Genomic DNA, 12,667 nt, shown 5'->3' on the forward strand with positions numbered 1-12,667 from the left:
ACTGAGCCTGCGCTCTAGAGCCCGCGAGCCACAACTACTGAGCCCACGTGCCACAACCACTGAGCCTGCGCTCTAGAGCCCGCGAGCCAAAACTACTGAGGCCACGTGCCACAACTACTGAAGCCCACGCGCCTAGAGCCCGTGCTCCAAAACAAGAAAAGCCGCCATAGTGAGAAGCCCGCGCAACCGCAAGGAAGAGTAGCCCCTGCTCGCCGCAACTAGAGAAAGCCTGCACACAGCAACGAAGACCCAACGTAGCCAGAAACAAATAAACAAAATAAATAAATTTTTTTTTTAAAAAACACCCGTGGGGGTGCCCTAGACAAGCAACCACTTTCCCCATTCCTCCTCCCTGTGACAATATCTGAACGCGGTCACTTAGGTAACTGTCACCCCAAATTCGCTGAGCCTCTTCCGTGAGAGCATGAGCGGTCACAGGCCTGGAATGGAAAGGGGCTGAGGTCTAGGTGAGAGATGACTTCCCAATGGCTGGAAAGGATGATGAAGAGATTCCTAGAAAGGGGGTGGGCAGGTTCCAGCACAGAGGAAGGGAGAAGGGGTCCTAGCAACTTCCTGAGAACTCTGAGCCCCCAGGGCCCCTGCTCGGAGGAGGTGCCTCCCAAGGCCCCTCCAGAGGCCTGCTTCTCTCTCTCCCTCCTGTTTCGTAATAATGACCATGGTGGGCTCTGTCCTGCTGAACTTGATGAGCGAGTAGAAGTTTAGCCTCCAGAGAATGTCTGAAGCCCACCCGGAGAACCTCGCCGGCCCCTAGCAGGCGCCCCACCTGGCTTCAGGTGCTCAGGGCTCCACGGGCATTGGAAATTCTCAACCTGACCACCAGGGGGCAGCCACACCCAGGGCGCCTTCCTCTGCCCATGGAGACTGGCAGACAAAACCCCGTATTTCTGGAAATATCTAAGACACCTGGTTTTATTGACCTTAAGCAGACACGCCGAGGAAACTGAGGGGCCAATTGCTCTAAGTCCCTGACTCCGTTTTGTATTTGTATTTAGATTTGTTTGTGTATCCAATGAATCAGTGAAAGAATTTACCACCCCTTCTCAATCCATCCTTAGCTTTCTGTACATTTCTTTGGTCCTCCAGCTCTCATAGCCTTTGGCTCTCTCTCTTAATCTGATTTAGTATTTACTTCTCTTTTTTTTTTTTTTTTGGTGTTTATGGACCCATAGAGAAGCCATCTACTGATGTGGATTTACGATCGGACATCCTCTGGAGAGAGTCACACGCATTAACACACAAGTCACACGCAGGCTTGTCTGGAGATTCAGAGATTGCGGAATCCATAACAGGTTTCTCTGCCTGTCAGCTTACTTCTAATTCTTGTTATGGCTACTATCGAATTACCATAGTATCCTGAGGGGACACTGAAGTTCAGAGCCAGGGCAAAGACAATATTTCCAGCCATATTATCAGAATTTGCAATTGGCTTCTTTTTGGCTCAGTTTGCCTTTCTTTTTAAATGGCCCAGCTCACATGCTGGACTACCTTCTGTCTCTCTAAGCAGACCTCTAGGTATACAGTGCAGACGGTATTAGGATAATTTTTGTTTCAGGCAAGGCTTTATGGGGCCCCTGCTGCAGCAAGCGGGAGCGAGAACAAACAGTGGGTTCCCTTGCTTGCTTGCGGCTGAGGTGAGGCGAGCTTGTTCCATATATGGGGTGAGAATAAGGGTGTGTCCACGGGTCGGGGCGGAGTGGTGGCTTAGGTGCTTTGGCCACCCCTGAGATGGTGTTGCGCAGGCAGGAGGCACGCACAGTGCCCTGGACGCCCTGCTTGTGGGCTCTTCAAAATTGACAGTTGAGTTTTTTGGTCTCTTTGTATCTTTTGTCCAGAATTTGCCCTAACTGTGCACACATGCAGTTATACTTAGCTCATACAGTTTCTTTGTATTTTGTTGCCTGAGGAGAGGTGTGTCCAGGTGCAAGTGCTGCAAGCAGCACTGCGGCAAAGGGTCCCAGGTCCCAGCCTGTCTCATTCCCCCCTGAGAGACCCTACACCCTTATTCTTAAGGGGTAAGGGGCCGAAGGTCTCTTCTTCTGAAACTTCTTCCTGCTGGATGGGGGCCACAGACCCTAGCCTATCCTAGAGGTATAGAAGTCCCTCACTGACTGTTCCAAGGACCTGTAGGGGCTTGGACCACTCTCCTCTGGAACTGGCTGAATTCCTTGAGCCATCATGAGCCTTACTTCAAACTGGTGGAGCCTAAAAGACAAAAACTAAACCAAAAGGTTAAACAAACAAGGGCTAAAAAGGAGAACAACAATAGCCATTAAAGGGCCTAGAAAGGGAGGGAACCAGGAGGATCCTTTCGGAGACTAAATCGTCTGATATCACTAAATGATATCCCGTAAAGAATGATCAAGTCGAGTTAGTGTGCATAAAAGAATAAAATCAGAGACCCGTCATTCCTTCCCCACCTCACAGACCCCCGGGAACCCCTGGCTTGTCAGCGAGGGCAGAAGTTAGGGAAGCACACCTCCTGCTGGCTTCCTCCTTCAGGCAAGCGATGACCTTGGGTGTGTCCTTGGACCTCGCTGAGCCTCAGTTTCCTCAGCAGTTAAGTGACAGCCATGGTCTAGTTAAACCTCAGGGAGCTTGCTCTCCAAGGCCAACTGTCTGGTGAATTGCACGTGGGGCATATCTAATCTGGAGCCATTCGCCTAGCCAGGCTGCGTGCCTCCAGGAGAGGTGAGGTGCCATGCCATTCTTCGTATTGGCTAGTGTACCCCAGTCCACGGTCAGCCCTCAGTCTTGTAGACAAGCCTGGTTTGTCTGCTCGTAGAGTGGATCCACCTCTCCAGGGCGGGCTCCACAACTGGTTCCAAGAATCTGCAGAGCAAAATTGGAGCTGTAATGCCCTCTTCTATACTGACAGAGGGTGAGGGGCCTGGCATCTGAACGGGAGGTGCCAGGTAAAGACAGCCCGATGCAGCATCCTATCAGAGGGCTGGGGTCTGAGGGTCCACTGGCCAGGCCCACACCTCGGGGGTTGCCGCCACTGTTTTCACCTGCCTCTGCCACCATGGCGGGCAGTCCTTCAGTTGCAGGTTCCCCTCCCTGACTCTGGTTTCTATCAAGTGTGGCCTGGGGCTGGCCCGGAACTATTCTTTCTCCTTAAAGCAGAGGTTGTAAATCAGTGGTCTTTGAGCAGAATTCGGCTGAAGGTCGTAGCTTGTTTGGCCCACACATTTAAAAAAATAAAATTGAATTAGTTGCCCACATTCAAAAATCAGGAGATTTCAAATAAATAGGCAGACTTGCCCGGCGGTCCAGTGGTTAAGACTATGCCTTCCAATGCGGGAGGCGTGGGTTCGAACCCTGGTTGGAGAACTAAGATCCCACATGCCGTGGGGTGCGGCCAAACACTTCAAAAAAAAAATCAAATAAATATCCAGATTTCCAACTTCTAGTAAAATCTCACAAGTCCATCGAGAGTCTGCCCAAGCTGCTGGCTGGCTGAGGACACCTGGATTCAGCAGCAATGGCAGCCTCCCAGCCCCTTAGCAGGAGGCTTGGATGATAGGGGAGGGGGCGCGCGGCAGTCTGCCCGCAGCTCCACCCGGGGCTTTGCTCCCTTGCTTTCTACTTGTAGGAGCAGGGGTGTCTACGGCAGAGTTTATCCACGGGCAATCATACTTCCTTATTCCGGAGCCCCCCAAGAACCCACATCCACTTTCTAAAAGGATCAGAGTGATATTAACAAAACACACACTACACATCATGATAAAAGACTCTAATTTTTTAAAAAGATGTTTTTAATACCTCAAAAGGCATGTTATCCTCTTCAATGAACACGTAAAACATTGCACACAAAGCACTGAGATTCTAGCTTGGAAGGGCTTAGAACAGTGCCTGGCTCCGAGCAAGCATTCTACGAACGCTCACCCAAAATTTTAAATATGGTAACAAGCGTTGGAACATGTGTGGCTTATAAGCGGTTTGAGGGGTGTGGGGGAGTGAGCTGAATGCCTGGGGCTTCAAGGACGGGGAGGACTAAAGCTCACGAGAGCTCCCTCTGCCTTAAAAGGGGCAGGAGCCGCAGCGGGGACGTGAACCGGTGATAAAGAACTAGTCTGTGTGCCTGGAATACCCAAGTCTGCCTGCCGCTGTGAGTCACGCTGTGGACCACGTGCGCTCTGGGTCCCTCTCCAAACTCTCGCGCCCAGCCTGCTTTCCTTCACTAGGGGCCAACTGTGTCTGTCACAGCAGGGAAGTCACACGCGGCCAGGAGATGCCAGCGGTCCTAGATGGGCTTCCAGGGGCCCAAGAACCCCCGAGATGGTGGGTAAAACGTGTCTGTGTGCCATTTGGGGGGGGTCATAGCTTTCATTCGATTTTCAAAGGACTCTGACGCGAACAGCCACTGGTCTCGAGGACTGTAGTAACTCTGCCAGGCTTCTGCCCAAGAGATGTCCCATTGGGAGCCCTGCCCCCAAGCCCACAAAGGAATCGCTGTCTATTACATGAAGCAAGGACTGGGCCCCATTCGTCTATTGGAGGATGGCCAGCGATGCTTACGTGTGGGTTCTAATTTATATTAGTGCAGGTTTCTAACAAGTATGTTTCATTTAAGTAGTCCACCCTCTTAAGGAATGCCTAGGCAGGCGAGCGTTCAGGACGGCGCAGGCGACCGAGGGCAGCCGGGGAAGAAGGCTGAGACCCAGGTCACACGTCCTCTGGGTCCCTCAGGCCAGGCCATGCTCACAAGGCTCCTTCCACTGCCGTGAGCAAGTCCCTGGTACCGTCTGCCTCCACCCCTGAATCCCTTCCCCAGCTCTCAGTTGGGAGGGAAGTTTCCAAGGGAATCTCGGTCTTGTGGGGAGAAGGGCCAGGAGGAAAGCGCTGTCTCTGGAGGGGTGGTCGGGGCAGAGACACTGCGTGAGCTTCCCATGGCTGCTGGAGAAAACTAGCCCAGCCCGAGTGGCTTTGAGCAAGAGAAACCCCTTGTCTTCCCGCGCTGGAGGCCAGAAGTCTGAAATCACGGGCTCTTGGGGCCCTGCTTCCTCTGAAAGCTGTCCGGGAGAACCCTTCCTTTCCTCTCCCAGCCTCCAGTGGTGGCCCTCAGTCCTTGGTGGTCCTTGGTTTGCAGCTGCATCACTCCTATCTCTGCCCAAATTTCCCTCTTCTTATAAGGATGTCAGTCACATTGGATTAGGGCCCACCCCAATGACCTTACCTTCCTTGATCACATCTGCAAAGACCTTATTTCCACATAAGGTCGCATTCACAGGTTAGGACTTGAAGGGCTAAGAGGATCTTTGGGGGGGAGGTCACAATTCAACCACGATGGGCACGTTACCTCAGAAGGCCCTGCCACCTCAGTCCCGTGTGTTGCCCCTTGCCCACGCCCACGCCTACGCCTTCCCCTGAGCTCTTGAGGTGGTGGATGCAACCCTCCCTCCTGCCATGCAAACTGAGTACCTTCCCCTTGGTACACATTCTGAAGCAGGAGTTTTTTCCTCCTGCATCTCAGCTGCGCTATGTGAGTAGGTAGTGTGTGTGTGTGTGTCCGTGTGTATCTGTGTGTGTTTCTCTGTGTGTGCATGTGTGTGCCTGTGGGTATGAGCGTGTGTTTGGGGGTGTGTGTGAAGGGTGGCCATGGGGGGGAAGAGGAGGGAGGAGAGGAAGGGGACGATAGAGCCACCATGGTGAGGGTACGAGTGAAAAGGGCAGAGTAAGTCTTGTCCCGTAGCAAGTGGGGAAGTGTGCTTGCAACAGATATGGAAACATGCCTTTGGTCTCAGTCCCATAAGGAAGGCGTATTCGTTAGGATATTGATTCTGTTATTTTAACAAAAACCAAAATCACACTGGCCCAAGGAAGGTCGGAGTTAGTTTCCCTTGCCTCTAAAGTCTGAGGTGGTGATTGACCAGACCCTGCCCCATGCCACTGGCCCAGGGACCCAGACTCTAATTGCTCTGCCATCTGTGAATGCACTGTCCTTTTCCAGAGTCAAAGCTGCCTCACCACCTGGTCCATGTCCCAGCCCCGGGGAAGGGGGAGAGGGGAGTGGAGGACACATCCTTTCCTTGTCAAGGCTCACTGGGAAACTGCCCTCATCATTCCCACTTCTACTGGCCATAACTTCAGACACAGGACCTTGCTAGCTGCAAGGAAGTCAGGGAAAGACAGCTCTTATTCTCAGAGGCCATGATCTCAGGGATCTTGCTGACATTAACAAGGCAGGCACACGTACTGGGGGACGGCTCACAGCCTATTATAGAAGGAAAGTGACTTTAGAAATACAGTGTTACTAATCCACCTTTCACCCCTTATGATGGAAAAAAAAAAAAAACCGAATTATACTCATGCAGTAAAGGATATAAGGAACATGCAATTGGAGAAATCAGCTCATCAGGGAGGCTTTGTCCAATTCGGACCAGTCTCGGGGTCAGGATGACAGCTTCGTCTCAGGAAGGTATGCGTTGGGTCGTTCTACAGCCAGCTGGTTTTCAATGACATAACACGCCCTGCAGCTCTCCAGAATCCGGGCCTGGAAGTACGCCTTATCCCGCTCTTGCCAGGTGTCAGACTCGATGTACACATTGTACGGGTCATGGGAGTGCTCCAGTTTCTTGGAGCGGATGTAACTTAGCATGATGCCCAGGGTGAAGAAGCCGAAAAAGCCAAGCACCATGAGGATGTAGAGTGCCGCCAGCCTGCCGTCATCGTGGCCCAGGGACCTGCGGGCCAGGTGGGATGTGCTGTTGCCCGGTTGAACTGTCCCCTGCCACAGCTTGGTCAGCAAGGGTGTCACAGCCGTGGCGTTAGACAGGATCATCCTGAGAGTCAAGGTTTTACTGCGGGAGAGTGAACTTCCCAGGAAAACTTTCTAAAAGAAAAGTGCAACCTGAAATCAAAAAGTATGTATTGGCTCAAACCCCGCCCCCCCCCCCCCCCCACACACCCCACACAGTTTTAAAAAGTCTCAGTAAGAGGGGTGCCCTACCAGAGTATGACGGAGGAGTACTCCGTCATGGTGTGTGCCAGCTGGGATCCGCGTAATGCCCTCTCTTGACTGATCAAATGATAAACGGATTCACTTTTATTTCTATTCACCACTCCCAGTACCTACCTCCACAGGTGATCACCAGAACGCGTTCCCTTAATACACACATTGTGTCGTGCGTGTGCCTTTTCATTTATATGCTATGGGCCAAACTGTGCTCTCCACCAAGTCATATGTTCGAGCCCTAACCCCTAATGCAGTTGAACCTGGAGGTAGGGTCTTTCAGAGGTAATTAAGGTAGATGAGGTCATAAAGGTGAGGTCCTAATCTGATAGGACGGTGGCCTTATAAGAAGAGGAAGACAGACCTTGGTCTGGGTTCCTGTCTGGCATTGGGACTTTTCAAAGCTTCTCAGGTGATCCTGCTTTGCAGGCAAGATTGAGAACCACTGAGCTATGATGTGGGGCCCTTAGGAAATTAACCAATCAGTCTTTTGTACTGCAGAGTACCCGGAAGAATTATACAAGAAGAGAAATAATAACTTCATAGCATAACTTTCCAATCTTGTTTGTTTTTTGGATTTTCTTTTTCGGTCTTGCATGTCCCTGAGAAAATCTGAACAGGAGTTGTGGAAAGAAATTCTCATCACCATGACCTCAGCTGTCCCTGTCCTAACTCACGTTGGCACCTCAAATTATGATAAGCCTGTCGTAACTTTATGCTGGACCAGAAAAGCCAAGTTACTTAACTGCCCTTCAAATAACAACTCTGCATTTTTAATGAAAAATCTTTTGCTGACTTTACACTTAATTTATTGTATCGCTTTTGCTAAATGCCTTCTGTGCCCCCAAGGCCTGCATGCTGGGCCATGTGATGTTTTTGCGTATTGAGTCACAAAATGAGTTTGGCAACGTCCTCTGATCATCGGTATGGTGTAAACAACACAGAACCCAATCCGCCCAACAGCTGTGGGTTTACGTCCCATTCTCCAAGTTCACATCCATGATAATGCCAAAGCACTGCCTAGTGGCCACAGTTAGGACTGTTGGACTCAAATGGACTTGGAGACCAGCTGATCCAACAGTCTTAACTTCATAGAAAACTGGTTTCCACAGAGGTGAGCTGACTTGCCCAAGGTCACGTCTCCGATCAAAAATACATCTAAACTTTCATCTTTTAGCCGTGGACTCATATTTTATTAGCATAGAAAAAGGAGTTCTCAGGGCCTTGCAGAGACAAGGCACATCTGTATTTAAGCTCAAAGGAACCAAGGAGCCGGCTGCTTGTATCAGGTAAAACTGAGTCTACCTAATTGGAAACTGGCTTCTGACCTACATAGGCCATCAGAAGACCCCTCTGCCCCACCGGCGAGAACCACAGCTTTTTGTAGCTCGCACAGGGAATAGGGGGCTGGAGGAGGAAGACGCAGCAGGAACCAGGGAGGTCCAGCTCCAAACACAACCAGTGTGATGCTCAGCCTGTGCTAAACTTTCTCAAACTGGCCTTATTGGGCCCAGAAGGAAGGAAGTGGGGTGGGGGTCTAGAAGTTTCTGCTTCTGCCTGGGTTTGAGACTCTTCAGGAGGCATAGACACTGCCCCCAACGAAGGTTAGTGCAATTTTTTTCTGTCAAAGCTGAGTTCCAGAGCTGCTGGTCTACTGAGAATCGCTCAGGATTCGGGGCTGTGGGCAGCCGAGCTGAGCCGCAAATGGACAGCAAGCGGGCCCCCAGCACCCCGGGGTCCTGCAAACGCTCCAGCTGCACCCAGGGGAGAGGGGGAGGTAGGTGATGTCGCGCTGCTCCTGGCACACACCGTCCCTTCTGCCTTTCTCCCAGGAGTTCCAGATCCGTCTCATATCAGCACCGATAACAGGCTTTTAGAACAGATTTCCTAGTACCGCACCTCTCATTCTTCCTAACGCATTTACTGAAAGGGCAAGGCTTTCATGGCTGACTCCAAGCTCTCTACTGAGAGGGACGGATTCTGGGGGCAAGTCAGGGAAAGAGGAACGTCAGGGATCCGAGTTCCAGCCCTGGCTCAGTCCTAGCTGCTCCTCGCGGCCCCCCGACGGTACCGTAGCTTGCTTATCTAAGTGGGATGGGGAGGACATTCCTGCCATTCTTTTCAGCATCTCCTCGAAAGAGCATCCAGTTTTGAAATCATCAGTTTTTTGTTTCAGGAAGCAGAATTAGGGTAGAAACAATTATGGATAAGCTTAATTTGGGGGGGATGTGATCTTACTGAGTCAAGAATTCTGTGAGCCAACTTTCCTTGGAAATAACTGTCAACTGTCTTCATCTTTATCGAAACACCATGTCCAAATTCTGGAGATATATTTACCTCCTAGCAACAAAGGAGCAAAGAGGGGCCCAGACTCTTCCAGGCAGTCAGCTGGCTTTGTCTTGGGCTTCTCACCTTCCTCTCTCCTGGGAGAGGAATCACTAAGGTGGCCAAGGTCTCAAAAAGTCAGGATGAAACCTATACAGAGGCATCGCATTTGACTGTCCTCAAAGATCAGAAAAGGGCTTTCTGCCACCTCCCTGCTGGATGTGCGGTGTGGTTCTTGAGTCTGGTCACAGGACTGAGAGCGCCCCAGACCTCTCTGTGGGTGTCAGAGAGGAGCTCTGGGGTGTGAAGGGTGGACATGTGAACCAGGGAGCTGATGAGAGGGACCCGGTCAAACTCAACATGGGAAAAAGGATGAGCATTTTGGCGTGGAGGATGGATGGCAGCAGGATTCCCAGACTCTGGGAAGGGAGCTGAAGTCACATAGAAGGAAGAATCTCACCCTCAGCAAATTAAATGAATTTGGGGAGCCCCGGTTTCCTCAGCTGAAAACTGGGGATGATGGGACGACTGGGGAGGCAGGAAACAAGCCCACAACTTTCCAATCTCTTGCTTTCGCTGCTCTCTCTGCAAGAGAGTCATGACCACCATGTCTGCCTGCCAAAATTCTACTGGTCCTCCAAAAGCGCACTCCTATGCCAACCTGTGAAGCCCCTTCCAAGATGTCCCGTCCCCTGCTTTGAGCCCTCCTAGTGTCGCTATGTACCGCTCAGATTCTAAGTTGTGTTGTCGTCCTTTGTAGGCTTGTCTATGCATTTCCAGGAGCTCAGGAGGATCAGAGACTGTATCGTTCACCTTGTCCTCACTCCAGCCCCCAGAATGAGTCCATATGGGTTTGCTGAATTAAATGGGCATGCAAAGTATTAAATTTAATACAACTACAATGTGAATGGAGAGCAAATAATCAACAAAGTAGAATCCACTCTGGAAAGAGCTTGGTGTAACCAAATGAAAACCTCTTTCAATGTAGTCTGTTTTGATATAATAAAATTTAAATTATTTTTATGTATATTTATTTTATTAGCATTATTTATTTTGTATATTAAAATTTATATTATTAATATAGTTATGTATAACTATATTAATAACTATATATCTCTGCAACCCACCTTAGTCCTAGAAAGGTTTAAAGCCATCAATAATTGTCAATAATACAGCATCATTTTCACCCATCGTCCCCAATTCCCCTAACTCTTATCTTGCTCTCCTTTTTATCCATAGTACTTGATCACCCGCACCTAGTATAGTTTTTCTCATTTATTCCGTTCGTTGTCTATTGCTTGCCTTCCCTGTCAAAATGTAAGCTTTTGAGGGCAGGGTTCTTTGCCTGTGTTGTTCCCATGTATCCCGAAGACTAGAACGGTGTCTGGCACGTGGCGGGAGCACAGTAAATATTCACAGATGCAGGCATGCAGCATGGATGCACGAGTGAGTAAATGTCCCACCCAACTACTGGGAAGCCCGAACCGCACAGAAACTGCCTCACCAGCTCTGCCTTCAGAGACTCAAGGTGACAGAAGTGAATCCCTCTGACGTCTTCACAGGGTACTTTATTTTCAAAACCATCCACTTTTGAATAACCTGTCAAAAGCAAGACATACCTGAATATTCTGGAAACTGAGAATGCCTTCCCCAGACCCATCCTCAGCTCATCTCTGATGAGCAGCATGAAACACAGCAGAGCAAAGCAGAGGCGTTTTGCCCCCTGGTTAGAAACCCATAGACCAGAGGCCACAGTGCCTTCTGGCAAGTCACTCATCACATGAATTAAAGCAACGGTGTGATCACAGCCAAGTTCCCCACCATGGTGACCGTAAGTGACAACTGTGGTTATTGACAAGGCCCTTCCTCAGTGGAGCTGGAAGCTCCTTCTTCACCTAAAAGTGGACTCAAACAGTTCACATAGAGCGGTCTGAAAAATCGAGGGTCGGGGTGCGGGGGTGGGGGGGCAGGGGGCGGGGATGGGGCGGGGTGGCGTAACGTGATATACTCAGCACATAACACTTGACTGCTACTGGGTCAACTTTCTTCTAAAAGTTCCACATTTTCCCCAGTTACTACAATCAAGATCAGACACCAGTCACGTTCTGCGTATCCCATGCCTTTTCCCTGGGGAGATGCCAAGGCCCAAGAAACTTTTCTGGTCCAAAAACAGCCACGAAAGATTCCCTTTGAGGCCGGGTGTGTTGGCAAATATTGCTCCATCTGGAGGTCTTTGAAACCAAGCGGGGGGCTGGGATCAAGGGCGGTTTTAGTTTTCTTTGGATGCTTTTAAGTATTTTCCCAATTTTCTCCAGGAACGGCTGTAATTTAATAACAATGGGAAAATGCTGTCGTTGTTTGGTGGTGAGATGATTTTCTAGGCATGCGTTCTAGAAGTGTAGAAGGCAGAGGGAAAGGAGGCGTGAGGCCGAGCCACCTATTCTGTGTCCCACTAAGGGGGTCGCGGCGCCTCCTGCGTGGGGGCGCCCGCTGTGGCCCGGGGGCTGAGACTGGGTGCCTGGAGCCCGCTCAGGGTCGCCGGCCGGGGGCATCGCGCGCCGGGCGAGGAGCCGGGAGGCAGGAGCCCTTGACTTACCAGGTCTGGGGCTCGGAGAGAGCCGGGAGCGCAGCGGGGTCCAGGGCGGCCAAGCGCAGGGCACCGACAGCCGCGCCCCAGGCGGCGCGCTCCGCGGGCAAGTGCGCGGCGGCGCGGGCGGGGCCTCCGGAGCCAGAGGGCGCCCCGCCCCGTCCCCGCGCGTCCCCGCCGAGCCCGCGGCCCACCCCAGGCCATCCCGGGGCCCCCCGATCCTCCGCACCCTGCGTCTCCAGCAAGCGCTCTGTCACGCGGGGTAAGCGCAGAGCCGGCAGAGAGTCTGTATAAGAACAGCCAGCCAGCCCTCCAGATATACCTTCCTGAGGAGTTCGGGACTGGCAGGCAAGAAGCCGCAGTGGCCAAAAGAAGTCCGTCCCGGAGAACCCCACTGTCGGCCAAGCACTCGCCAAACACATCTCCAAACAAGAACTTCAAATAAGCTCAAAACCCCAGCAGACTCCTTTTAGCTGCGTCCTGAACCCCAGCAGTGGCCATGCATCTACCCGGCAAGCATTTATTGAGCACCTACTGACAGGTGTCCCGTCCTGAGCTGGGGGTGCAGCTGTGGACCAGACAGACAGGGGTCCCAGTGCGCAGGTGTCGGTGGTTGGAGCCACCCATGCCTTGGCACCCCAGCTCCAAAGTTCCTGGGGCAAGTGGGAACAGCCTTTCAGGCCTCCAGGAGCGAACTGAGCCTTGGCCCCAGGAACCTCCAGGCAAATTTCACAGCAGCTGCCTACCAGCTTGGCGGGGGGGGGGGCGCGGGGGGTGGGTAG

General features: G+C 51.6%; 1 protein-coding gene across 2 annotated transcripts; it reads right to left on the reverse strand.

Annotated features, from left to right (window-relative positions):
• Positions 1-3,739: 3,739 nt before the first annotated feature.
• LOC102983837 (potassium voltage-gated channel subfamily E member 1) lies at positions 3,740-11,999 on the reverse strand. Of its 2 annotated transcripts, none has more exons than XM_028486547.2 (3): positions 11,895-11,999; positions 10,803-10,897; positions 3,740-6,871 (listed from the first exon to the last, which is right to left on the reverse strand). In XM_028486547.2, the coding sequence occupies exon 3, from the start codon at positions 6,800-6,802 to the stop codon at positions 6,413-6,415; it is 390 nt and encodes a 129-aa protein (XP_028342348.1). In that variant the 5' UTR covers positions 6,803-6,871; positions 10,803-10,897; positions 11,895-11,999; the 3' UTR covers positions 3,740-6,412. The 2 variants fall into 2 exon arrangements, with proteins under 2 accessions (XP_028342348.1, XP_028342347.1); XM_028486546.1 differs by having other exon boundaries at positions 3,740-6,853; positions 11,895-11,998.
• Between the last annotated feature and the right edge of the window lie 668 nt (positions 12,000-12,667).

The sequence above is a fragment of the Physeter macrocephalus genome, unplaced genomic scaffold (assembly GCF_002837175.3).
Source record: "Physeter macrocephalus isolate SW-GA unplaced genomic scaffold, ASM283717v5 random_1149, whole genome shotgun sequence".
NCBI lineage: Eukaryota > Metazoa > Chordata > Mammalia > Artiodactyla > Physeteridae > Physeter > Physeter macrocephalus.

What these genes read in the sequence shown, in the direction of transcription:
- LOC102983837 (XM_028486547.2), bottom strand. Translation starts at nt 6,802, where the DNA reads ATGATCCTGTCTAACGCCACGGCTGTGACACCCTTGCTGACCAAGCTG.